The sequence below is a fragment of the Etheostoma cragini genome, chromosome 17, assembly GCF_013103735.1.
Source record: "Etheostoma cragini isolate CJK2018 chromosome 17, CSU_Ecrag_1.0, whole genome shotgun sequence".
In the NCBI taxonomy this organism is placed as follows: Eukaryota; Metazoa; Chordata; class Actinopteri; order Perciformes; family Percidae; genus Etheostoma; species Etheostoma cragini.
The window spans coordinates 2,067,537-2,094,947 of record NC_048423.1 but is presented as its reverse complement, the minus strand read 5'-3'; the positions used below and the strand labels follow the sequence as shown (position 1 = coordinate 2,094,947).

General features: G+C 41.0%; 1 protein-coding gene across 6 annotated transcripts in view; it reads left to right on the top strand.

The window, feature by feature from the left end:
• The window catches only part of nckap1 (NCK-associated protein 1), a 33,063-nt gene extending 11,859 nt beyond the window's left edge, over nt 1-21,204 (top strand). For 3 of the 6 annotated variants that reach the window (XM_034898116.1, XM_034898114.1, XM_034898112.1), the window contains 30 exons: nt 844-954; nt 4,043-4,135; nt 4,240-4,296; nt 5,135-5,277; nt 6,033-6,123; nt 6,385-6,522; nt 6,790-6,838; nt 6,962-7,118; nt 8,027-8,083; nt 8,617-8,713; nt 9,154-9,260; nt 9,376-9,508; nt 9,964-10,045; nt 10,163-10,221; nt 10,447-10,592; nt 10,698-10,830; nt 11,047-11,166; nt 11,860-11,999; nt 12,164-12,295; nt 12,884-13,102; nt 13,726-13,856; nt 13,977-14,074; nt 14,414-14,507; nt 14,946-15,028; nt 15,709-15,789; nt 15,906-15,999; nt 16,726-16,842; nt 17,652-17,761; nt 18,415-18,504; nt 18,773-21,204. In XM_034898116.1, coding sequence (XP_034754007.1) covers nt 844-954; nt 4,043-4,135; nt 4,240-4,296; nt 5,135-5,277; nt 6,033-6,123; nt 6,385-6,522; nt 6,790-6,838; nt 6,962-7,118; nt 8,027-8,083; nt 8,617-8,713; nt 9,154-9,260; nt 9,376-9,508; nt 9,964-10,045; nt 10,163-10,221; nt 10,447-10,592; nt 10,698-10,830; nt 11,047-11,166; nt 11,860-11,999; nt 12,164-12,295; nt 12,884-13,102; nt 13,726-13,856; nt 13,977-14,074; nt 14,414-14,507; nt 14,946-15,028; nt 15,709-15,789; nt 15,906-15,999; nt 16,726-16,842; nt 17,652-17,761; nt 18,415-18,504; nt 18,773-18,889 — 3,279 coding nt within the window. In that variant the 3' untranslated portion in view covers nt 18,890-21,204. The remainder of the gene's footprint in view (nt 1-843; nt 955-4,042; nt 4,136-4,239; nt 4,297-5,134; nt 5,278-6,032; nt 6,124-6,384; nt 6,523-6,789; nt 6,839-6,961; nt 7,119-8,026; nt 8,084-8,616; nt 8,714-9,153; nt 9,261-9,375; nt 9,509-9,963; nt 10,046-10,162; nt 10,222-10,446; nt 10,593-10,697; nt 10,831-11,046; nt 11,167-11,859; nt 12,000-12,163; nt 12,296-12,883; nt 13,103-13,725; nt 13,857-13,976; nt 14,075-14,413; nt 14,508-14,945; nt 15,029-15,708; nt 15,790-15,905; nt 16,000-16,725; nt 16,843-17,651; nt 17,762-18,414; nt 18,505-18,772) is intronic. The other 3 variants (XM_034898115.1, XM_034898113.1, XM_034898117.1) reach the window with 1 other exon arrangement.
• The last annotated feature ends 6,207 nt before the right edge of the window (nt 21,205-27,411 follow it).

The following is a 27,411-nucleotide window of genomic DNA, read 5'->3' as shown; positions in this document are numbered from 1 at the left end:
ATGAAGTAAACGCCCTTTTTATTGTCAGAAAACAGTTTTTCTAACTGGACCCCCCTTGTAATTTCTGTTGCTATGAACATGTGTAGGTTCGGGTGCCTACAACTACTGTATGTCCTATAGTCTGACCAATAATTACATGCATAATTACAATTTGGCATAACCAAAAAAATCAACAATTAACAGTCAGCTGCATTAAGACCTTAGCTAATGGTAGCAATTAATTAAAAAAATTGACAAATAGACAATTATGTTATGTATATAATTGTTACAGGCCTAATTGTATTTGAAATGAGCATTTTAGTTTATTCTTGGCTCGGCTCTCTGATGTCACTCCACAGCGCAGCAGTTGAGAACCACTGATCAGTTCAGGCTCAGTCTGGTTACAGCAGTCGAAGCTGGTTTATCCGAACATGAAAACCACAAACTCACTTCAGCAACGTGGAAGTCCACCCTGTTGATTGTTCAACACGCTGTAGTCTCCTTGTTGACGTGCATCTTGATGGTAAACTAGACTGCACGGGTCACTTGCTAATCAAGTTTGTGTGTGTTCGTTTTCATGTTTTTGGTCCAGAAAAAAACACTAAATTTCAGTGGGGTCAATATTTCATCCACCTGATCCCCTTGTCACATCCTGGGCCGGGATAAACCAGTTTTACCTGTGAGCACTAAATGTTTCCCTGGCGATGACCACACATCTAACATGCCTGGCCATGAGGAAAGAAAATGTTAGATTAATAGTAAGGATATCTGTCATAAATGCTTAAATAAAGAGCCTAGTGTTTCAGTAGCTGCTGTGTTCTTACTATAGTTTCTCCTCACCTCTTCTTCTTCTCTCCTCTCCAGGCATGTGGCGATCCCAAGGCTAAGCCCTCCTATCTCGTTGATAAGAACTTGGAGTCTGCGGTTAAATTTATTGTCAGGAAGTTCCCTGCTGTGGAAACACGGAATAATAACGTAAGTACTTCATATGTGCGGTGTGTTTGTATGTCATGAACAGGAAGAGATGTCTGTTCACCTGTATGACTGATTTAGATTCAGGTGTGTAACTGCACATTCTTAAAAATTGGAAAATTGACTCAAGGTTTAGTTGTCTGCACCTACCTAGTGGTACGTGGAAAGCTTTCACATTTGAACCCTGGTTCTTCAGCTTCTCTAGATATAGCTGAGCAGATCTGGAAACATATAGGAAAACCTACTGAACATGCATGGTATTATTTTAAGCTAAGAAATTACACAATAGCCATTGAAAGCTCAAGTATGTTGTTTGTTTGTCTAAACCTTTGACTGGTACTGTATTTATTTTGAGTTTTACAATTCTTGTATATGTACAATGAAATGGCTCAAGCCTTTGTCAAAAGAAGTTTAATTTAGTTAACGAGACACGATGTGTAATAGTTACAGTATATAAATTGACAGTGAACAATAGCTTATAATCTGATTTTACATTGCAAGTGCAGTCTACATTATGTTTGTGTGTGTGTGTGTGTGTGTGTGTGTGTGTGCTTGCAAAATGAGTTGTTGCTAATCTTTCTTTTAGCTTTATGTGTTAGCTTAACATGTAGCTTCTGCTGGCCTATGTGTTTATGTCAAATTGTCATTTAGCAAACAGGTGTGTGTGTGTGTGTGTGTGTGTGTGTGTGTGTGTGTGTGTGTGTGTGTGTGTGTGTGTGTGTGTGTGTGTGTGTGTGGCCTGTTGCAATATGCAATAAATCAATTTATTTAAAAAAAATAATGACCTTGATAGTTATTGAATTTAAATTATTGTGGCCTGAAGAATTCCCATTTTATTCATTGTTTTTGATTATGTTTGGTTTTTATTCCAGTGTATTTTTTGTTAACAGAGACTGAGTCTATTTAAGTTATTGTTTTTGCTGTTTTGTTTTGTTGGATATTTAAAATGTCTTTCACTTCCAGTGTTAAATATAGTATAGTTTATTGGTCTTTGACAAGGTGTACCTGCATTATAATGCCATTATCATTATATTAGCTTAAAATGGTCTCAGAATGACAATATTATCGTAAATTGCAATAATTTCTGGGACAATTGATTGTTCAGCAAAATTTGTTATGATGACAGGCTGTGTGTGTGTGTGTGTGTGTGTGTGTGTGTGTGTGTGTGTGTGTGTGTGTGTGTGTGTGTGTGTGTGTGTGTGTGTGTGTGTGTGTGTGTGTGTGTGTGTGTGTGTGTGTGTGTGTGTGTGTGTGTGTGTGTGTGTGTGTGTGTGTCCAGCTAACTGCTTTATTCAGTATAACTGTGCAGAAATTGTCTCTTATGTTGTTTTCTGCTTTGTTTCTGTGTTCGTTTGTGTTTTGCATGCTAATCTTGGCTTATTCCGGACTTGTGCTTTTTGGTAAGTTTTTGTATCTAAGTTTTATTTTAGTTCACCTACCTAAGTTTTGTAACCATGTACTTTTTTTGTACCTATTTTGTTAAAGCTGTGTTGGAGTGTGTTTTTGCGTTGCTCTGCTTTCCCTCCTCTCTGCTGGCAGCAGTTTTACTTTTTGTCCTCCATCCACGGAGTGACTGTGAGGCTGACTAACTACCTGGTTTGCCGACTGACTGCTAGTTGGTTAGAAGGCTTGATGACCGACCCGTGACTGCCTGCACTAAGGAGTGTTATGGAACCGATATACTAATTTGTTATTAAAAAGAATTAGTGGGAACAAGCAGAAAACCTTCTAACTACTAAACAACATTATCTAAAAATGACTTAAAACTGATTGTTCCAAATGGTTTATTTGCCTGACTTTGGGCCAAGTACGAAAGGTTTTAACTCCTTGGTGCTGCAGCAGTGTCACACAATCTTCACTCTTTTCCACTTTATCTTGTGCCGTTTCACTGGTTCCAGTTCTGAGCTGAAACACAGCGCTGGCTCTGAGTTCAACACAATTTACAGAGAGTATGCTTCAATGCTTTCTGTGATGTAAATAGAAATTGCTTCTTACTCGCTTAATACGTTGCTTTTTACATTGCTGATTATATTCCAGCTTTTTAAAAGATGCAACAATCTTTTCAAGCTGAATTAATTAGTTTTGAACTTTCCCGGACCGTAGAAGGTTTTTTTCTTTTGGGGCTTGGTTTTCCATCTCACTTCTGTCTTCAAGTCTCCGATTTCTGGAAAACACAATCTCAGATAGACCGTCTGGCTTTGCTTTGATAGTCCGATTATACTTTGGTCAAACATTTTTATTCTCTTTGCAGCTGAGACGCTGAACTTGAAACACAAGCAATTTTTCAAAAAAGTTTTTGCACTCCTGACTTTTGTTTCCAAACAAAAAAATTATAATTACAAAAACAACATACACTGAACATAACTGAATGTCTCTGCATCCGTGTCCCAACTAATATCCAACTGAAAGGAAATGTTCTGCCAAAGTAAAATACCTTCATAAACGTTTGCTTTTTTTAAACGGAGTCTCTTTTTCTCTTTGTATCTAGTTATCAGTGTGTCTCTCTGTTTGTATTAATGCACGAAAAGTTTCACAGCTTTACTAAATTATTCGGCAACAGTATCTAATTTCTATCAGTTTGCTGTTAATTTAGTCAAAATGGAGAGAAACTGTAATTAAGTTGAGCAAGATGCGATGAACTGTATTGATCCCTGAAGGGGAATTCCCTAATTGATTTTTTTTTTTTACCTTTAGTCTGAGAAGGGTTAGAAGAAAACACACAGATAATCTTCACTCCAGTTTTCAGAAAGTGTAATGTGGAAGAAACTTATTTCCAGAAACCGACCTGGGCTTATATGAGTAAAAAAAAAAATGACGGTAAATTTGATAACCTGCTCACGTATTTGGACATTTAGTTAATAACTGTAACGGGGAACATTAGTCAGTGGGCTGTTGTAAGAGTGATTTGTCAGCTCAACCTTAAAGCTCAGAATGCCAACTTTTTAAGGTACATAAGATACAAAAGCCATATGAGAGATACAATTATTGATAACAGATACTCTTTATTGCCAAAAATTAAACGGGTTTTACTGATATATGTCATACTTAGATGTGTAAATATATACCTTTGTCTACGCTGCCGTGTTTACAGCAACAGCTGGCTCAGCTGCAGAAGGAAAAATCTGAGATTCTGAAGAACCTGGCTCTCTACTATTTTACCTTCGTAGATGTCATGGAATTCAAGGTAGGAAAATACACACACATACACACACTTAACAGTACACTGTTAAGGATTATATGCTAGCGATTCTAATGCAGTAATTCATATATGGAATCGTCTACCAACAGGACCATGTGTGTGAGCTGCTGAACACCATTGACGCCTGCCAGGTCTTCTTTGACATTGTGAGTGCAAAACCCAAACAAGACATTGGCAAAATCTCAGTGGCCACTTCATCATTCGCTGTCTGTTATATATGTTTATATATTATATAAACATATATATATATTATATTTATATATTTAATGCAGTCTAATACAACAGCTCTGCCATAAAGTCTACCTCTACAAAGACAATAACGTCATGTCAGAGACGTTGATTACATTGTGTTTTATCACTGGGCTTGAACTGGACTGAATTATATTGAAAGATGTTGCTAATAATTTGACAACTCCATTTTTAACCCTGAGATGGGGAGATTATTAGGAACACATTTCAGTATGTGTAGTATATGTAGTCCCGTACAACACCGCCGCTAACTACAGCCGCAATAATCAACATTTAGTAGAAGTAATCCCTCTTACATTGTCAACATAAACGGATTAAAATCTTCCTAAATATGAAATGTGCGGGAGTGTATATCTATCTATTCTTGAAGAAAGTCTTGTCACCTGTCATATCAAGGAAAGCAGTTGTCACGATTAAAGCTTAACAAAAAGTTCATTGATTTATTGCAAAAGAGTACAAAACAAAATGTAAGATACATTCAAGATTAAACGTTCCTAACGACATTGGAGACATTCTCAGTACTTTTCATTTGTTAAGTCTTTAATTCACACATAAGTATACAGACATAGGCCTTAATATGTGGTTATGTCTTAAAGATTATAATATTAAATTACAAGAAAATCTTTTAATCTATGATGTATCTGATTTTTGAGATACGAAACAACCTAAATGGGGATAGAAGATTTGGGCCACATTGTTCATTAACCTCCTTTTTGTATTTTTGTTTCATGTCAGACGGTGAACTTTGACCTGACCAAGAACTACCTGGACCTGGTGGTGACTTACACTACTCTGATGACAATACTGTCCCGCATCGAGGAGAGGAAAGCCATCATAGGACTGTACAACTACGCCCACGAGATGACGCACGGAGCCAGGTGACTGAAACACACTCGTGTCGATGAGAGAACAGACCAGAGCCGGGGTGCATGCCGATTCAATCTGTATTGCAAATTTTCTTTATTACGATTCTAGAAGTAGTGCAATTCGATAGTATTTAGTATTGGGATTGATCTTGGCACATCACATTTCAGTTTGTCTGACATTTATTGCATTTGTAAAGAAGCACAAAACATGGATTTTCTGCATTTCTGCTTTCGCTCTGTTTTGCTGGATACGGATTGATGTAGTCGCCGCTGCTGTACTATTCAAACACAAAATACTCAGGTGAATAATTTGTTTACAAAAAAGAATAAATAAAAAAAATACTGATTCCAACCATCCACCTACCATCCATGTGCTTTAGGCAGCGGTGGCCTAAAGGTTAGAGAAGAGAGCTTGTGATCCTCAGACTGACAGGGTAAAATCTGGGTGGGAGAAGTGAAAGAACAGCGCTTGTCCCTCCCTCATTACCACTGAGGTGCCCTTGAGCAAGGCCCTTAACCTCCAGTTGCTCCAGTGGAGCTGCTCAGTGGCAACGGATCAGACTGTGGTTGTACTGGGCAGCTTCCAGCTACGAATGTGGAACTGTGGGAATGGGACAGGTCGTCGTTGCAAATGAGAAATTGTGTTCTATCAACTCACCTGGATAAATAAAGCTTAAAAATAAAGAAATGAATAAACTTAAAATAAAAAAATACGTCAATCGGAAGTCGTGGTCTCCATAGTAACTGTGGTACAATGTGTTGGGTAGTGACCGGGAGTACCCCAGGTTGGGCCAGATGATCGTGGACTACGAGAACCCTCTGAAGAAGTTGATGGAGGAGTTCGTTCCACATGGAAAGGTCAGTGAACCGTGTCCATATTCAGTGGTTAGTTCAGGGTGTGCCTTTTTCTTCTGTAAACACCAACTCTCTTTTTAAAAGTAGTTTAAATCCACAGCATGATTTTCAATGTGTGCATTATATGTAACCTTGTTTTCACGAGGCACATAATTTGGTTTGGTTGTCATCTATAACTGGAAAAAAAGAGTGTTTGATTCTTTCCCTCCTGTCTTTCCTTCTGTTTCTCCCTCTTCATCCTGTTTTGTCTTTCCTCTCCTCCAGTCCCTGTCAGATGCTTTGATCAGTCTTCAGATGGTCTATCCCAGGAGGAATCTATCGGCCGACCAGTGGAGGAACGCCCAGCTGCTCTCTCTCATCTCTGCTCCCTCCACCATGCTCAACCCTGCCCAGTCAGACACTGTTAGTACGCACCGAGATTAACTTAGAATAACTTATATCAGCGTTCCAAGAGGAACTATTTCATATTAAATGTCCAGAAATTTCTGGTTTCTATATTTAGTAATTATTAATGAATAATTACAAAATTAAAAAAGACAACATGGGGTGATCGCTTGAGTCTGAGCTTTACTGAGACATTTAATCCATTCAACTGTGTGTTTAACTAAAAAAGTCAACTGTGCAATCATGATCCTCTGTCTGTCCATAACTGCGTGTCTCTGTCTTTAGATGCCATGTGAATACCTGTCGCTGGACGCAATGGAGAAGTGGATTGTTTGTAAGTATTTGTAAAAAAGTGTTTGTGTCAGCTCTTGTTAATTTAAAATGGCTCCTTTCATGGAATGTTAATTTTGGCTTTTAAATTGTACTAAATCGTATGTTCCTTGCTGTCCTCCTCCAGTCGGTTTCATCCTGTGTCACGCGGTGCTGAACAGCGACGCAGCAGCGCTGTCTTTGTGGAAGCTGGCTCTGCAGAGCTCCACCTGCCTCTGTCTGTTCAGAGACGAAGTCTTCCACATCCACAAGGCTGCAGAGGATCTGTTTGTGAACATCAGAGGGTAAGGGAATCTACATGCAAGGATACACATGGACAAACGATTTTTAATTGTTAAAGTGCCCATATTATGAAAAGAAAACACTTTTGGAGTGTTATTTTGTGTCTCTGATGCTTCCACACGCATACAAAACACTATCTCTGCTGTTTTGAGTGAGATCCGGTGTCTGAATGTCCTCTGTCTTCAGTCCCTGGGTGAGCTGTTTAAAATCTGCACGGCTTTCTACGTCACTAAAGACAAGGTGGCTAACCGTAGCATACTAGCTCGTTCTCAATGTCTCAAAACACTGCTCCAACACACACTAGTTCACCATAATCTCCAAAAGAACTACTTCCTGTCCATGTTGTGCAGATATTCAACAAGTGTCCCTTGTCTAGAAGAAGTCTCCCAGCTAATCCTGCCTTGGACTGACCAAAGCTGGAGAAAGAGTTATCTAGCTGATGGGACCTTACCGAGCTACTGAGCATGTGCGGCTCCCAACAAAGATAGTAAAGAAGTGAGATGTCTCACTCTGTAGCTGAAACAGAGACCTGAACACACAGGGTGAAACAGGATCTGCAGCAATTTGCAGTACAACAAAAATATGTTTAAAAAAAAAAAATGAAACCATGGTAGCCTGTTCTGCTACAGCCTCAAAATACAATTCTGAACATGAAAAAGAGTGTAATAAGGGCACTTTAAAGCCATTTCTTTGAACAATTTCAACAATTTCAGTTTTCTGTAGGATAAAACTTCTGAAATGTTAAGTTTTTCTGATTTTATCAGTTTCATTTGTCAGAAAAATATCTTTAGACTGTTGTCTGGATAAAACAGGGAAATTGAAGATGTTTTCCAAGAGCCTTCCATTAAAGTTTAAAGTACATTATGTTTTTGTACGTTTTTAACACCTCCCGTCTGCTTGTGTTTCCCAGCTACAACAAACGCATCAATGACATCAGAGAGTGCAAGGAACAGGCCCTGTCTCATGCGTGAGTACATCATGCTTTCATTAATCCCTTCTTTGCATCCCAAATGGGATTTTCTTCCAGTCGTTCTTTTTTTTTTCCTCACACAACACAAAAAGTATATTACCTTTTTATAATTTATTTTACCCCCACAGTCTCTGTTTTATTGATTTTAGATCCCATTTCTTTCATCCGCTTCCCATCATTTCAGCTCTGCTTCCAGCTTTCCTGTCTCTTTCTCTCTCAGGGAATTTCAAACAGAAGATCTCCTTCTTCCTCGCTTTATCCCTCATTCAGTTTTTTCCCCCCTCTGTTTTGTCCTCCCCTCCTTGCCATCTTTGCTTTTATCCTCATTACTTATTACCGTCTTCCCCTTTCATCTTCATTCTCATTCTTCTGCTGTCACTTGTCATCTGCTTACTTTTAGGCCTCTTGCAGTATTGTCCTGAAAGTGTCAAAATATTATTTAATCGTGTGTGCGTGCGTGTGCGTGTGTGTGTGTGTGTGTGTTTGTATGCTCTCCTCTGACTACCTCTGTCTGCTCTATCTCTCTGCAGAGGCTCGATGCACAGAGAAAGACGCAAGTTTCTCCGATCAGCTCTGAAGGAGTTGGCCACTGTTTTAGCCGATCAGCCCGGACTACTAGGTCCCAAGGTAACACAAAATACCACCTTAACTGGTCAAATGACACCTTAAATAAACCTAGATTCAGTTTCAAAGGAATTGGATGAGCAGCCCTAAATTACCAATTTTGATAACTAAAACCTAAGGTAGAATCACATAAAACAAAAATACCACCTTAAAAAGCTTAGTTAGTTAGTTTACCGACCTAAATATCATGATACAATGTCCTAACAATGTCCTAATGTAATGTAGAAAACTGACTACAAAAAAACTGCTTTTGGAAGTTTTTTCTTGGAAATATTTATCTAGATAAGGTTTTTACATTTCCCTTTCCTTTGTGTCTTTACACATATTTCTCAATTTCAATTTGAGAAATTTCTCATATATATTTTTATTTTTTTGAATGTGTGTGTGTCTCTCTCTACTTTCCCTTCATATTTCTCCATTTCTGCTTGTTTTGGTTCTGCTAGGCTTTGTTTGTGTTCATGGCGTTGTCGTTTGCCCGTGACGAGATCATCTGGCTGCTTCGACACGCAGACAACATCCAGAAGAAAAGCACAGATGACTTCATAGACAAGTACGCCAACACGCGCTCCTGTTCACACCTACAGTAACACGGTTATTGCACTACTTCTTCTCTTTGGCTGAATGGGTTGCTTTAGTCTTAAATCTGCTGTTTGTGTGTGTTACAGACACATAGCAGAGTTGATCTTTTACATGGAGGAGCTCCGAGCTCACGTCAGGAAGTACGGCCCTGTGATGCAGCGCTACTACGTCCAGTACCTGTCTGGTTTTGATGCTGTGGTGCTGAATGAACTGGTGCAGGTATGAACTCATTTGCACACACTGAATGCACACACAGCTCTAAAAATGTACACACACATTTACTCTAACGCAAAATCTAAACACAGGACAGATAGCAATACAACCAAGGTAATTCTACCTGAGGTAATTCTACAATACAACTTTACTGCCCACCATGTTAAAATCTATGATAATACACATCCAAACATTAAAATACATACAGCACAACAGTTGCAAAATCTAGTAAGTCAAGTTTTGTAAACCTTATAGTTAAAACACTCTCAAGAGCTCTTGTCATTTCTATCTTTTTCAGTGATGAATGTGGTCTTATTCTTCCATTGATGGTTGAAATCACGTAGATAAAGCGTCACATTTTGGGCCTCCAGTTAAAAGCTGATTTCAACACTTGTCTTTTAGAAGACACCTTTTTTTTTGACACTTTCTAACAAGCTTTCTATCCTATCTCCATCTGATAGAACCTGTCTGTGTGTCCAGAAGATGAATCTATAATCATGTCTTCATTTGTCAACACTATGACCTCTCTCAGTGTCAAACAAGGTAAACCATTACTACTTCAAAACTTAAAGGGGGGATGACAGATGTCAAGTTAAGAACCAAAGTGCTAATGATAACTTTTGTAATTTTGGAGGGAATTGTTGTGCTTTTGATTTCCAGTGGAGGACGGAGAGGTGTTTGACTTTCGGGGCATGCGACTGGACTGGTTCAGACTGCAGGTGGGCACTTTAATCTAGTGCTTTTAATTCTTTAAAAACCTTTATCCAAATCTCTGTCATACGTTGTTTCAGGGAAATGTCGGTTTAGTCTGTACTTTTCACTTAAATGTTTTAAATGTATATTTTTGTGGAATAAGGTGTAAATGGAAAGAATGGCAGTGCTGATCAATGCGAAAATACCTTAATCTAGGTATTATTAATCTAGGCTTAATTCTTCCTCTCTAGGCCTACACCAGTGTCTCTAAAGCCAGTCTGGGTATAGCCGATCACAAGGAGCTCGGTAAAATGATGAATACCATCATCTTCCACACAAAGATGGTGGACTCTCTGGTGGAGATGCTGGTGGAGACGTCAGACCTTTCTATTTTCTGGTAAGGCGCACACACACACGCACGCACGCACACACATACACAAAGTTGAATACATTTGACTTGTGTGAGGTATATTTTAATCCCTCATCTCGTGTGTGGTTGCAGCTTCTACAGCCGTGCGTTTGAGAAGATGTTCCAGCAGTGCCTGGAGCTTCCCTCCCAGAGCCGACACTCCATCTGCTTCCCCCTGCTCTGCACACACTTCATGTCCTGTACACACGAGCTCTGTCCCGAGGAGGTAAATACACACAAAAAGATGTGTCTGTATGTATGTATGTATGTATGTATGTATGTATGTATGTATGTAGGGGTGTGTATATCTATCTATCTATCTATCTATCTATCTCTCTATCTCACACTGTCTTACACTTGCATGTGAAACAAGTTGCTGTTCAATATTTCGCTGTTAACTGATACAATGTTATTGTGTGTTTTTACTTTTCTTCCTCCACAGCGTCACCACATAGGGGATCGAAGCCTGTCGTTGTGTAACATGTTTCTGGACGAGATGGCAAAACAGGCCCGGAACCTAATCACTGACATCTGCACTGAACAATGTACACTCAGCGACCAGGTACACACACACACAGACACAGGCAACCCATTTAAAGGAATAGTTTAACATTTTGGGGAGGCAGTTAGATTAGAACATTGATTCATATCTGTACAGCGTATATAAGGCTGTAGCTGGTTAGCTTAGCTTTATATAGCGACTGGAAAAACGAGGTAACCGCCCAGAATTGTCCTATGGTTCAGAAATAAACCTTACAGAATCTCTAAAGTTCATTCATTAACATTTTACACCTTGTTAGTTTAATCTGTACAAACATTTTTGCGCAGCTCAAAAAGCTGTTAGTTAGCGTGATGTAGAAAAAAACAAACATGAAAGGTGTTAACAGGTGTTTTTTGTTGTTTTTGTTCTTACAATAGAACCAATTCACTGATAAAGTCCTAAAAGTTTTCTCATGTTAAACTTTCTAATATTACAAGATGTGGTAGAGCAGCAAGAAGTAAACAAAAAACCACTGGCCATGTGTATAATAAATGACATAATGTCACGTTAGTGTTGTGAGTCCTCTGTTGAAGCGCATCGTTAAAAGCTTCTTACGTTGATCTCTGTCTGGGCTTGTTTCACTTTTCAAAAGCTTTTCAAAAGCTACTGTTCTAAAAACGTCAGCCAGGCCGTGAAGAATTTCTCCCGCCGTCTTTCGACGCTCTTGTTTTATCCCTTTCTCTCTTTTTCTCTACTCTTCTCCTACTTTTCCAGCTGCTTCCTAAACACTGCGCGAAAACCATCAGCCAGGCCGTGAACAAGAAGAGCAAGAAGGCGACGGGGAAGAAGGGCGAGCCGGAGAGAGAGAAACCAGGGGTGGAGAGCATGAGGAAGAACAGACTACTGGTCACCAAGTTAGTTTTTTCTTCCCCTCTTTCTCTTTTTATCTTCCCCTCTTTCCCTTCCCATATCTTAATGTCTAATCTTGACCTTGTTGTTTGTTCTCCTCCCCCCCCCCCCCCCCCCCCCCCCCCCCCCCCCCCCCCCCCCCCCCCCCCCCCCCCCCCCCCGCACCCAGTCTGGATAAGCTCCACACAGCGTTATCTGAGCTCTGCTTCTCCATCAACTACGTTCCCAACCTGGCGGTGTGGGAGCACACGTTCACGCCGAGAGAGTACCTCACCTCGCACCTGGAGATCCGATTTACCAAGTAAACACAAACACACGCAGATTAATAATCCTTATTTTACTCTCATTCAGATACAAAACACACGGGTTAGAGAACCATTTTGTTTACCTTTTTCTAAGGTAATTAAATACAAGAAAATAATTCAGCCTTCAGTGAATATAGTAATTACAGTAGGTGTTGTTTTTTGTCTTTTTACATTTCAGTGTTCTTCATACAGCACTTAAGATTTTTTTTTTACAGCACATTGATCAGCTTAAGCTGTGTTTAAATGTGCTCTAGAAGTCAACTTTACTTACTTTAAACATCTAATAAAAGCAGATGAAATGAGCGTTTTGGATTTAAGTAATTGCAAAGGAAATAAGCACATGCAACCCCAATAAGAGGAGACTGTTTAGTTTTTCTTTATAATGTTAGGAGTGGAGGAGAGCTACAGGTTTTATTTGTGTTGTCAGTCATTGTGTCTCACTGGGCATTCAAACTAGGGAAGCACAACATCATTTTTTTTATCATCGCAGTATATATATATAAATATATGTTGATATAGATGGATGGATAGATAAAAAATACATCAAAACAAACCCCGACTGTCCTAACTCCCTCTGTCTCTAGGTCTATCGTGGGGATGACTATGTACAACCAGGCTACTCAGGAGATAGCCAAGCCCAGCGAGCTGCTGACCAGCGTCCGGGCCTACATGACGGTGCTTCAGTCCATAGAGAACTACGTCACCATCGACATCACGCGGGTCTTTAACAACGTCCTGCTGCAGCAGACGCAGCACCTGGACAGCCACGGGGAACCCACCATCACCAGTCTCTACACAAACTGGTACGCTGGTGTAGCACTGTAACTCTTCCCCATTCAATTCAGTTTTATTTATAGTATCAAATCATAACAACAGTTATCTCAAGACTCTTTACAAGGTGTAGACCACACTCTATAATTTATAAGACCCAACAATTCCAGTAATTTTCCCAAGAGCAAGCATTTAGTGCGACGATGGCAAGGAAAGAACTCCCTTTTAGGTAGAAACCTGGGACAGACCCAGGCTCTTGGTAAGCGGTGTCTGACATTGCCGGTTGGGGGGGGTGATGAACAGTGGCGATAATAGTCACAACAAAGGTAATAGAACTATGACTAGAAATAGTCGTTGTAGTAGTTCATGGTGAACCTGGGTGTAGCAGTTTGTAAATGTTGCTGTACAATTTGTATTTTATTTGAACGCTATTCAACCAGGTAGGCTGATTGAGGGAAAATCTGAAATTGGTGTTGTGGTGATGGAATTTTGCTGTTAACATAGAAACCTCCTAAGAGTATGCAACATAATTGCAGATTTGGGGTTGTAAAATTGTAAAAATACAGAAAATGGTATTTAAGTCCTAATATGGACTTCTAATCAAGAGGAGGTCTAAAGCGTGTAACGATACTGAGAAAGTATTCTGTGTGTGCAGGTATCTGGAGACGTTGCTCCGTCAGGTCAGCAACGGACACATTGCCTACTTCCCCGCCATGAAGGCCTTCGTCAACCTGCCCACGGAGAACGAACTGACCTTCAACGCCGAGGAATACTCCGACATCTCTGGTACACACCTGCTCACAAGCTGTCCAAGTGTCCACTTGCTGTTGTTATTGACACATTTTTGTTTCTGTCGTTGTGTTTCTAGTCTCTCTTTTTGTTTAAATTATGTGTGTGTTTTCACAGAGATGCGTTCACTGTCTGAGCTGTTGGGGCCGTACGGTATGAAGTTCCTCAGTGAGAGTCTGATGTGGCACATCTCATCACAGGTTGCTGAGCTGAAGGTATAGACATATATCACAGACATATACAAAATAAAACTAGACACAGGAACTGCTTTCTAGACTTTCGTTATTGTGAAATTTTGGAATTTGGTGTCAGGGTTTAATGGCGGTAACTGCTGAGCTATTCATCAATATGTAAATTGCAGTTACAACACATATCGGAATAAATAATCAACAAAACTGAACTCTAAAATGATTAATAAAAACCTAAACACTAAGCTGAAAACCTACAAAAAAACCCCGCATAGAATGGAAAAGGATAATCTGACTGTAGAAACGTGAAGCCATGAATATATTTTTGAATTCAGTGCTAACTGTTTGGTGTTTGTCTTCATCTAGAAACTGGTGGTAGAAAACATGGAGGTGTTGACCCAGATGAGAACCAGCTTTGACAAACCAGAGCACATGGCGGCCCTCTTCAAGAAACTCACCTGTAAAAACCCACACACACACACACACACATGTGGAGTACGTTTTCATGTTATGTGATACATACGGAGATCTTGTGTGTTTGACAGCTGGTGTTAACTCGGCTGACGGGCTGCTGTGCTGACTTGTTTCATGTCTTTTTAAAGTCTTCCAGCGTTGATTTGAGAAACCATGTCTGTATTTTCTTGTTTTGTTAAAGCTTTGTTTACACTTGTTGTAAACTCGCCGTAATAGTGGCTAAGACAATAGGGATGCAAGAAGGAAGCCGAACACAAAATAACTTAATTTGCTTGCAACTGAAAGCACCAAATCAACTGGTGAACTAGTGAATTACTACTGATTAGTGAGATAAACATGTTTGTTTACTGATTTACTAACCAATTTGTCAGACTGACATTTGAAGCTTTATTGACATGTTTTTTTCCTGTTTTTGTGTTTGTAGCTGTGGACAGTGTGTTGAAGAGAATGACCATCATTGGTGTCATCTTATCCTTCCGCTCCCTGGCCCAGGAGGCTCTGAGAGATGTAAGACACACACACACACACACACACACACACAAAGTAAAATTGTTCAACTGCTTTTGACTGTCTGGTTGGTTAACAAAAACTGCTATACAAAAAAAAAATGTGTTCACAGTATGTATTATTTTGAAAATCGCATCTGCAACCATTCCTGATCAGTTGTGTATACAGTATAGTACATACAACTACAATAGGACCTACAACAGTATATACTGTTAGGTTACCTATTTAGTCTGTCTTCTAAACTCGGTGCTGACTAATTTGGAGCGATGTCTTAGCGCTGCTTGCACACAGACGGACAGAAAATTAGCGTGTCCCTTAGTTGTCATGGTTCCAACACTGCTGATCGGTGCTGGAGCCGATAGATACCCGTGACTACTGCAGAGTCCTTTGTCCTGGGAAGGAAGGCTGATTGTAACCTTTCCCACTGAAGACAAAAGCCAGATGTTAGTAGGTGTTAGTGGGTTTTTGACCGGTGGAAAAGGGGTATTAAAAAGTAGAAAAATACCCTCCTTTTTTTGGTTTGCACCAGCTGTCAATCATGAGAGCTTTCACATCTTCCTAATCACACCTCACTAGCCGGGCAAACACACCAGGGTTGGTCATTACTGAACCAAGCATATTTTTTTGCATACTTTCTGCATCACTTTCTTACCGGACTGTCTCTGTCTCGCTGTCTCCAGGTGTTATCCTGTCACATTCCTTTCCTGGTCAGTTCAGTGGAGGATTTCAAGGACCACATTCCCAGAGAGACAGACATGAAGGTGAAACACCCTTCGTGACACCTAAAAATAAAATAACCTCTTCACCTGATGTCAGTGTTAACTTACAGTATGTTCTCTGTCCTCATGTGTATGCATGAATCTTTGTCTGAGTCCAGGTGGCCATGAATGTCTACGAGCTGTCATCGGCAGCAGGTTTACCCTGTGAGATCGACCCGGCCCTGGTGGTGGCTCTGTCCTCACAGAAAAGTGGTGAGACACAAATACACACATGCAAACTGAGTCCATCTTCCACAGATAGTGTGTGTGTGTGTGTGTGTGTGTGTGTGTGTGTGTGTGTCCGTCCTTTAACTGATGCCATAGCGGTCAGCTACTCTTCCTGGGGTCCACGCTAACACACATAACAGCACAGCCAATCAATTACAAGAATATAGACCTATAGGACATGCTCGTTATTCTGACGGCAGTAACATGTCTCTATTAGCCCACGGGACACAACGGCACTCTTACCAGGTTGGGCCTCGTCACGTTTCCGTCACTTCCAACACAGTACCGGGAAGATTTAATGCACGTCTTGTACGCGTTTATTATCTCAATCATCATCTCTTATACACAAAATGAGTTTGATAAAATAGGAAACCCTGTGAAAAAGAAAACTATCGATCTTCCAATGTTGGTTTGTGACAGCTGCGTGGGTGAATAAATAAATATCCAGCTTTACGTACATCATGTCAGCCAAACGGAGTCAAACGCAGGTCCCAGCTTAACGTGCTGTCGCTCAGTGCGTGCTCCCTGTCAGGACTGTTTTGAACTGACCGCTGTTCTCTCTCCCCTCTCCGCCCGTTCTGTGTGTGTGCTGTCGCGTCTGAATAAAGCTTCAGGGAACACTAAAGTCACCTAATGTCTGAATGACAAAAAGCATCACTTTGACAGGTCGATGCAGTCGGTAATGTCTAGTAAAAGAGCTTTTGTCTGCAGAGAACATCAGCCCAGAGGAGGAGTATAAGATCGCCTGTCTGCTCATGGTGTTTGTGGCGGTTTCCTTGCCAACGCTGGCCAGCAACGTGATGTCACAGTACAGCCCCGCCATAGAAGGTAGGACGCCATGCTTATTGTACTGTTTCGGGTATTCACTGTTCTCTTTTTCAGAACAAAATTTGTAATACACGGTTGAATTACAGTGTGTTTGTGCTACAAATGGCCTAATTTATGTTTTTTCTTTCTCTTATATTTCTCCCCGTTTCTTAAAACAATGAAAATATCAAACCCTAAACGGTGGAATAGAACGAATTCACATTGTAGGAAACCTGATTTACTGCATCAATGGCAAGAGCCTGGTAGGATGTAAATAAAGACCAACACTGTGCCCTCAGATTGAGCCATTTTTGTGCACCTTATTTATTTTTTTGCTGTATAATCAATATGTGCAATTTTTTTTCAAGGTCAGTTTACTCACCGTCCTGTTTGTGCCTATTTGTTGCATGTATTTTAGAAAACAAGAGTTATTCAGTTACATAAGCCTGATATTAGGGGCAATAAAGACACACTGAGGCTTTTGATAAGGTATCATAGATGCATCACTCAAGGGGGAATTATCAAGACATTGCCTCTTAACAACCTTGAAATGAGAGGCGCCATTGTTAATAAGGGGCATTTGAAAGGATAATGAGTTGTAATGGCTCCACCATTGTTAGTATGCAGACTGCATATTGGCCAGCAATTGGTTTTCCGACAGCACATCGAGAAACGCCACACCAGCCCTTTTGAGAACCTACGATTAGATGTGTTATATTCACATACGCGTATTGCATCTCGCATACACACATTATGGCGTGAAATTCAAAAAGAGAAATCCATATTTCCACCGCCATTAAGTGTGTGTGTGTGTTTGCTGCCCCCTACAGGCCACTGCAACAACATCCACTGCCTGGCCAAAGCCATCAACCAGATCGCTGCTGCTCTCTTCACCATCCACAAGGGGAGCATCGAGGACCGCCTGAAAGAGTTCCTGGCTGTAAGATGAAAAAAAGATTTCACTTTTTATTAAACTTGTTAGGAATACACATTTCAGTGCTGTCAACTTATTATGAAATCAATATAGTCAGTTACTCTTTTTATGTTCCACCACCGTGTTGAGCTCAAATGACAAAAACAACAGTGACAAAAAACAACTGGTCAATCATTCAATTCTCATTGGCTACCCGCCAACGTGGCAGGTAGACGGCACCATGCACCCCCACTTGGCACGGGTCGGGTGTTAATTCCAGGCCCTGCACAGGACACATGTATCAGAGGACACGAAGCAATTCATTTAAAAAAAAAATAAAAAAAAATAAAACACAAATGCCATGATGTTGGAGAGGAACTGCTTCTCCGTTCATTTAGTTTGTCACATCCTCTTTAATGCATTTACTTACACACACTGATTAACACTTTAGTTTGATGAAATTGTAGAAACTCAAACTTGTATAGAGAAGCAATATTTTCTTGATGAAAAACAACCTCTCCAAGATGTCTTTGTGTGTGTGTGTGTGTGTGTGTGTGTGTGTGTGTGTGTGTGTGTGTGTGTGTGTGTGTGTGTGTGTGTGTGTGTGTGTGTGTGTGTGTGTGTGTGTGTGTGTGTGTGTGTGTGTGTGTGTGTGTGTGTGTGTGTGTGCGCGTGCGCAGCTGGCCTCATCCAGCCTGTTGAAGATCGGCCAGGAGACGGACAAGATGACGACGCGTAACAGAGAATCCGTCTACCTCCTGCTGGACATGGTGAGAGAGAAGGACCGGGGGGGCTTCATTCCTGTAGTTTGGCTCATTTGGTTGAAGCAAAAGAGAAATGATCCATTATTACTTCCTCAGGTCCAGGGGGGAAAGCCCCATGCTGCTTACCGTGCAGTCCCAATGAGGCACTATGTGCACATTTGTCCCGTGGGACATGGTGGTCAGGGCGTTGGGGATCTCAACCCATGTGAGATTATGAGAATAACATTAATATTTCTATTATCTAACAGTCTGTCTGTGTTGTCTGTTGTTTCAGATTGTGCAGGAGTCTCCCTTCCTGACCATGGACCTGCTGGAGTCCTGTTTCCCTTACGTGCTGCTGCGAAACGCCTACCACGCCGTCTATAAACAGAGCATTAGTGCTAACGCGTAGACACGCTCTAAACACACAGCGAAGGCCTACAAGCTGTCTACCATCGGAGCGTCAGCCGCTCCTTCATAGACGCACACACAGCGACAACTACACACTAACGGCATACACTAAAAACTAACTAAACCCACTAAACTATGCCTACAATGCCTCAACGTACCACTCAGACTACTACAGCATCGGTGTGTTACTCCAATAATGTTGACACACACTTCACAAACAAGTTTGCTTCAAATATTGAACAAAAACACTATTAAACGCTAAAAGAATATACAAAAACACCCACAATTCAGTGCAAAAAGGAGACAAAACACTGAAATTAAATATGAACAGAAATACACACACACACACACACACACACTAGCTGGATGAAGTTGGGGGATCAGTCTCTTTATTTTAATCATTGTACTTTTTCATGATGTTGCCAGGGACCATAACCATAGCAACACTTAATATACCATATGTTTGGTTGGTATAAAAGAACAAAAATATAAATATATAGTATATATATAGTTGACACTAAAATATTATTATTTTTTTTTGTGGAAAGATTTGAGATTTTTAGTGGCCAGCTGATAACTTGTACGTGGTGATGGATTTGGATGCTTTCTTTAGCAATGCAAATGATGCTGATGTGATGTGTAATTATATATATTTTCTTTTTCTTCTTCTTTTTTTTTATGGAAGAGGAGACGGGTTAGGATTCCTGTGTTGATACTGAAAGACATGTTGCTTGTTAATGTAAGTTTACACTTATACACACACACTGACAGACATCCTGAGCAGATATACGACACACACACTAATCTTTCAACATTTCATAGTGGAACACACACACACACACACACACACACATACAAGTGTAAAAACATGGTGATGTTTCTTCTTTTTTTCAAGCTAGTCGTAACATGAGCTTTTTGTGGGTAAAGATATAATATCTGTATTCTACTTTGATGTGAACTGAACTCGTCCGTTTTTAATGTTTGTTTTGTTATTTTTATGACGACGACAATGATGATGATGATGATGATGATTTTGCCAAATGTGTTGACACTAAAAGTTGTGTATCAGGGCTTGTAGGTGGTGGAGTGTTTGGGTATTAAAGGGTGAAAGGCCATGTTACGTGGACGGTTTGGACGATAGAAGATCCGGAAACAGTCCGCCTGACTCGGTGGCAGCTCTGTTAACAGAAGGGGTTCCACAAGAACCTTTACAGTGGGAACAAACTTTAAAAAAGTACTGCAGTAATACTACGGTATAGGCACGGAGCAGGCGTCCCATCCTGCAGCCAGAAACCTCCAAATGTTCCTCACAGCTGTTGTTGGCTGACTCTCGGATTAGGTGAAGGTGCAGTGGGTGCTACTGCTTCTCTCCCATGGTGTAGACTAGAAATGAGAAAGCCAGTGCAAAATACAATGTGTATGATCTCTTGTAAAATCATTTACTGCAACTTCTGGCGTTATTGAGGGGCATTTAGCTTTTCTGTGTCTAATTTTACCTACGGAAGCAGCTGGGGAGATAGTGCCTTGCTCAAAGGCACCTTGACAGCAGCTGTTGAGGGTCCACCGTCTTACACACCGTGGTTTGATAAATGTCTTAGTGCTTAACTTTAATAGGAGCGATTAAAGTCAAATTTAACCAACTACACAGAGGAACAATTAAATCCTAATTGATTTCAGTGAACCTGTGAAAGTCTACAAAAACCTGGAGCTGCAATAAGACAAACAAATAAATGTATATATCTAAACACTACAACGTTTCACTGGATTTGTAATCTGGGATCGATGGGGCATCCTTCAGTGATCTTTCCATATGAGCGGTTTCATTTTCCCAATGGTTGTACGGGACCTCTTAGGACAGACGGACGGCTTTTACAAAGTGCAGTGTGGTTTTCTTTTCTTTCTTTTTTTCTCAATCAAGGCACATTAAGGGCTACATACGAGACACCAACCATGCCCGCTGTATGCCCGCCCTCTGCTCATGTGTTACTAAACGCCAGGGCTCTGTCTGACAGCTCGTACTGCACACTATGCAGGACTCCTACCTAGGACTGTTAAAATCTAAAAGCAGCGTTTACAGTAGATAGCAGTAATACACCCAAATCTAGTAAAGGACGTGTGTGCACTTTACAGTAGATTACATGTCTGATTTCTACTGTTTTTAGTCGGTAGTGTGCATTACAAGCATGTGAGGACAGGTCCATGGACTCATTCTGCTATTTGAGATGGAATGACTGCTGTTTTCTTTCTAACTTTTTTGTGTGTCTGATTCCACTGTGTAACTTAAATGACATGAATAAATTAAACTTTAGGGCTGTGTCAGACCTGAGCTGTGAGTGTGTGACGGTGGTTGGTGCACGGGTCCTCGGCTCAGATGCAGTGAAGAAGTGGTAACACTTTTTTTGGATGGAGCTGTTTTGATAATTGGCGCCATCACATGATATTGTGAGTCCAACCCTGTTTGGTCCTGTATATGTCATTTGACTGATAAAGTAAACCAAGCTATTGCCAAACAAATATATAAATAGTAAAAACTCACTTAAGTAATGAAAGTCAATTATTACAGAATTAATAGTGACTACCAGTTTCTAACAACAAACATCTTTTCCTCCTCATAGTAACCCAAGACCTCGGCATTACCTAACCCTCGTGTTGTCCTCGGGTCAAATTTACACGTTTTCCTATATCGATGTTCTTTTTAATTCCCCAAAATAACACGACTAATTTCTCTTTGGCTAGTTCAAATCTCTACTTTCATTCATTTTAGGGCGTTTTATTCAATTTTATAGCATTTGAAAACCAGTTGAAGTGGTTTTGAAATAGTATTGAGTAAAAGTTGACATATTCCAGTCTGTGATTATCCATCAACATACAGTACTTTTATTTTAGTCTAAATAATTCCTAATTTGTGCTTTTCTAACCCAAACATTAGGTATAATTTCCTATAAATTTCAAAAATAACTGTAAAACTAAAGGAAATAAGTTAGTGTTACATAGTATTAAAAAGGTCACAAACATTGAAAAAAGGGACAAAGACAAGAAAAAGTTAAAAACATTGATTAAAAAGCGTCAACTAAAGGGTTGATTTTCAATTTTGACGTGAAGACAATACAAGAGTAAACAACTGGTATACGTACCACGATAACTAATGCTTAAAGGACAGAGCAGTTAAACAAAGACATTACAGTAGCCCACATTGTGTATTTTACAAGCTGTTATGTTACATGCTGACATTGTATTGCTGTTATAGTGACAAGGATACATACTGCAGATACAGATTAAAAGAAAACAGATGAAACAAACCATATTGTCTATATATGAACCATCATTGATTCAACAAAAATACATTGCAGTGATCAGATTTATTACACAAAAATCAGCTTATTTGAAAATGAGTAAAAACCTGTGCTGTAAACTGGAATTTCCACTGAATATAACCTCATCTGTAAAAGTAGAACAGCTTAATATGGCAATTGTCAAATTGTTGGAATATTCAAGACAAACATCTCTATAATCCAATACATCCTAACGAACTGTTTCCACTGCAGACATTTGGACTTAAAGAGCGTGTTATTATGAACAGGCGTGACTAATGTAAGGTGTTTTAATGTGTAACCTCTCCGTTGAAGGTAAAGAGGAAGTTACAGTAAACCGAGCTTGGCTGTGGCTAACGCTAACTGCACGTTTCACTTTATTCAACCCCAACCATAGACTGTATATTTATTAATATTAACGGTCTAATTAACGGTAAACACTTTACCACTTCCGTTTTTCTCGGATAAGTCAGTTCTTTTACCTCGTGGAAGACTTCCCCACATGGTGCTGCTGGGCAGAGAGAGAGAGAGAGAGAGAGAGAGACACATAGACAGATAGATACACAGACACTTTATTCATCCTGAAGGAACTTTTAGGCATCCAGTAGCAAGATAACCATAACACAACAAACACATACATACATATATCACACATAAACACACATATTGTGGAGACTGAACAAAGTTCAAATGTGTAATAGTTATCATGTAAAGATGGAAGGCCTGTACAGAAAGGGAGAAAAGCTTTTGGGGTGAGGCAATAAAAACAGGGATGTAAAACTAGTAGAGTGAAAGAGAGACTCGGAGTAAGATAAGATCTAGCAGTGACAGTGAGTAGAAGCAGACTGCTCCTCTACCCAACTTTAGGTGAAGATGAGTTCTAAACTTGCCACAGCTCAACCAATGGTGAAGCAGAGAAGAAGAAATACTACGCCCATTATGGAAAACTGCTTCATGTCTCCACTTATTCATACAACACTTCAGTATAAAGGCGGAGCAAGGGGAAGGGTTTTGGGAAGACTGCCCCCCCCCCCCTTCGCAAAGCATAAAACAAGTCTGTGTCCGTGAGTAGTTTTGACTTGAGGTTGTGGACCTAACACACACACACACATATCTCACACACATATATCACACATACACACACATATGCACACATATATCACACATATATCACACACATATAAACATATATAACATATATACACACGTATACACACATACACACACACATATACACATTTATAACATATATACACACGTATACACACATACACACACACATATACACATTTATCACACATATACACACATGTATGGTACATCATACATGCATATACATATATCTTACATGCTGTACACAAGAATAAAAATAAAATTTAAATTTAAATCCCTCACAGAAATGCGATGACGATGATAAGGTGAGAGACTGGTGGACTGTGTGTAATGATGATGGTGAATAAGTGAACAATGGAGTAGATCATTATAAAATATTGACTGACTTATTATCTATATTATACACCTGAATATATTAATATTAATACCTGAAGGTATTCATAACATGCAAAGACCAAACTCGGTTTAGTTTTGAACTGTATGTATTGATTTGGCTGTTTGACATCATCGTGGACACTGTGGCGTCAACATTTTCTTTTTTTTAAATCACTGCTGATGAAATGTGCTGCGCAGACAACGCTGCCTCGCCTGGAAGCTTCATCTGTAGAGCACATGCAGCAACGGGGCAATCCAAAGGGCTTTACACAAAAACAGTCCAAAAGATAAAAACATTAAACAACAACGATTAAACAAAAAAATACAAGTTACAGAGCAGGAAAAAAAAATTAAGCATTAAAGAAATGAAGAGTCATTTAAAGAAAGGTCCTCAGCGTTGATTAAAACGAGCTGAGAGTAACAGGAACTGCAATAGAAACGTCACACAGTATTATATTTAAGATACGTCAGACATCTCTACCTTAAAGGGTTAAGCACCTCTCTAGTGACGCACGTAGCACAGATACAGGTCAGTAGAGCCTCTGTGTGACATTTTAGGGGACATAAACATTAAAAAAAAAACATTTTAATGGAGGGGTTCTTTAAGTAAAGAATGTGAATACTTCTTCAGCCGCCCATCGGTCCTCATCCTGACTGGTTACAGTCTCTTTTCCAGTGGGAGAGGTCGCCACAATTCCAGCATCCGTACCTCCGTGACCCCCTGCTCGGACCTCCCCCTCCGTTTCTCCACCCGTTTGCCGCCTGGAGAATTTGAATCTGCGCCTTCATGAGCCTTTCCTCCAGTCGAACTCTATCTTGCTTTCTCTTGTCTTCCAAGACTCTCAGAGTCTGTTCAGCGTGGACGGCGTGTGCTCGGACGGACGACAGGCGTCCTGTCTCCCAGAACGGCGAACCTTTCGATGCCTGGTCTTTAATTTGCTCATCCAGGCCCTGCAGGAAGTAGGAAATCAGCATGGATTCATACAGGGACATGTTTGGGTCCGCTGCTGGAACCAGTCCGCTGTTTTCTTCGAAGACCTCGGTCAGTCGGATCAGATAGTCGTCCACCGTTTCCTCAGGCTTCTTCTTGCAGCGTGTTTCCTTCCATCTCACGGGGAACGCTGTTTCAATTCTCTCGTAGAGCTCCTCTACGTGTTTGCGATACCCGGCGCCTGGCGTCCAGTCGTAAGGCGCGTCTCTCTCCGCCCATCTTCCTTTTACTTTGACAAATTTCAGTAGCAATTTGTGGATTAGGAGACTCTGGATTTCTCTCAGACTCGGTTTGAATTCCTGCACAATCAGGGCCAGTATTTTAACAAATGCAGCCCCTCCTCGTTTGACTACGTCCGGCAGTTCCTTGGCAAAAGAGCGCATCTCGTCCGGCGTCCACACTCCGTAGGCATAGGGCACCTGAACTATTTGGACGACGCTGTGGGTTTTCTGTAAGCTTGATGGTCTGTAGACCTCCATGGCTCCAGCTCCAATATCTCTCGGATTAGGCCCATCAACTACTCGGAAGGCGGGGGTGGTCTGTGATCTTCTTGTCCCTGAATCTTGTGTCCAGGGTCTGTAGACTTCCATCTCTCCGGCTCCAGTCTCTCTCAGATCACCCCCCTCGATACTTTTGATGCCGTTGGTTGTCAGTGATCTTGTTGCCTCTGAATCGAGGGTCAAAGCTTTGGAGACCCCGGCACCCCTTTCTCTCAGATGAGGCACATTAATTACTTTGTAGGTGGCGTGGGTTGTCTGTTCTCCGACCAGCTCTTCTTCTGTGGAGGGGGAGGGGGAGGGGGCGAAGGCGGCACTCTCGCCATGTGGTGACGGAGCAGACCTCCGCCCCGGCGGGGTGCGTTCCGCTGGGGCCGGCTGACCTCTGACCTCCCGCCGGGGATTCACAGGTGGCGGATGTGGGGCCGGGGCAGGGAGAAGAGTCAGGTCTTTCTGTGGATGTGAGGGACTAGATTTCCTCGGCGCTTCCTTGCACCCCTTCTCTTGCCATCTCTGTCGTTCCTCCGTCTCCTGTTTCCACATCATAAATGCTTTCCAGTCTACTCTGCCGTGACCCTTCTTTCTCTCATAGTCCTCCAGGTCCTCTTGCAGTAGCCGTATCCGACCTACACTGAAACTACCATTCTCCGGAAATCCAAATGTCTTCACCCACAAAGGAAGCTGTTGGCATGTCTTGTCACCGTGTTTCTCGCACATAATCCTTGCACATCCCTTCCGCTTGGACTTCTCAGGCACAGTCGAAGGTTTGCTGTTACTTTTCCCCATTTTGTTCAATGGCTCGGCGCCTCTCTTGACCTTCTGTGACCCTTGGTGCTGTTTCCGTTATCTCTGTGGAATGCGATGCCACAAGCAGGGCTCAGATTTACGAGCAGTCCTCTGGGACTTCTTGGATCTTGTAGGCGATTTTCAATCCTTTCTGCAGCTGCAGCGGGATCAACCTGTGTAGAAAAATTAGATTAGAGAAAACATCTTGGACTCTGGCTCATTTTTAAATGATCCAGAGAGGTCAAGTTGGCCTAAGAGAGGCTCCCCAAAACAGATACAAGAGATGAGACCGCTCCAAGTTATAAAGATAAGATAAACAGCTTTTATTAGTGCACATGCACATAGTAATGGAAAGATAAATATATTAGTAGCTTTTTTTACTTTTGTGCTGTTAACGTTCCTCTTTTCACACTCATTACCTGGTTCTCCTTCTCCATAATCAACATAAAACCAAGGAGAGGGTTAACTTCTCCAGAAAGAACAGGACACACACACACACACACACACACACACACACACACACACACAGACACTGTGATGGGAAAATGACATAGACAATGATTTCAAACATAGGCAATGACTGTTTATCTGTGTTTATTCAGTTCTTACTCATTCGTAAAAGTAAATCTTTCTTTTAAGTTAAACCTCCACATATGCATCTAAACATGTGTCCCCTACTTCACACCTGCCTCATGCACAACGTGCCTGCTTCCTACAGACCCCTCCTGTTTTAGGGCCCTCAGTCTCCAGGGACAGCTGAACAGTGTGACTCTGTTCACCGGAATAAACAAATGGCAACCAGATGCAGGCGCCTGGGAGATAGGCAAAGGTCAGGTTGCCCAAACTCTAGGTCAGAAACGGAACTAATCTATGGAAAAGATAAATCTCTGGACTTCTAAGGTAGAATGACAGCCACGGCCATCTGTTGACGCGTTAACCAGATGTACAGGGACAGCAACTGGCTCCAGTAAGTGTGAAGAATAAGATGAAGTGTTGTGTTTAAGCTCAGAGTGTTTCTCCAAACATGATAGGGGTTTCTGTTGGGGCAGGAGAGGATATAAGGAGTTGTCCAGTGTTACGCGGACACCAGAACTGTGGGGTCACCTTGTTACTCTGTTTCATTGTGAACTGCCATTCTTGTCATTTTGTCTGGTTGTTCTCTCGAGAAAACAATTAAACTCTTCCACCGAATATCTAAACTTTTAATCCAGTCTGCAGCCTGTCTTTATTTTGTTTCATCAAGGTGTCTTCTTCAACACAAATTCCTCCCTCGCTGAACAGAAACTTCCACTACAACACCTACCTACCTTCATGTATGGCGAAGGACAGCAGAGTAGGAGAGTCTCCGTAGTGAGTCCTCCGTCGGGTCTCGGCCGGACCTCAGGGGGAGACTCCCGGAGTGTCAGGGACGTTTTCTGGGGCACGTGTGCACCGTGTCGCTGCAAGAAGG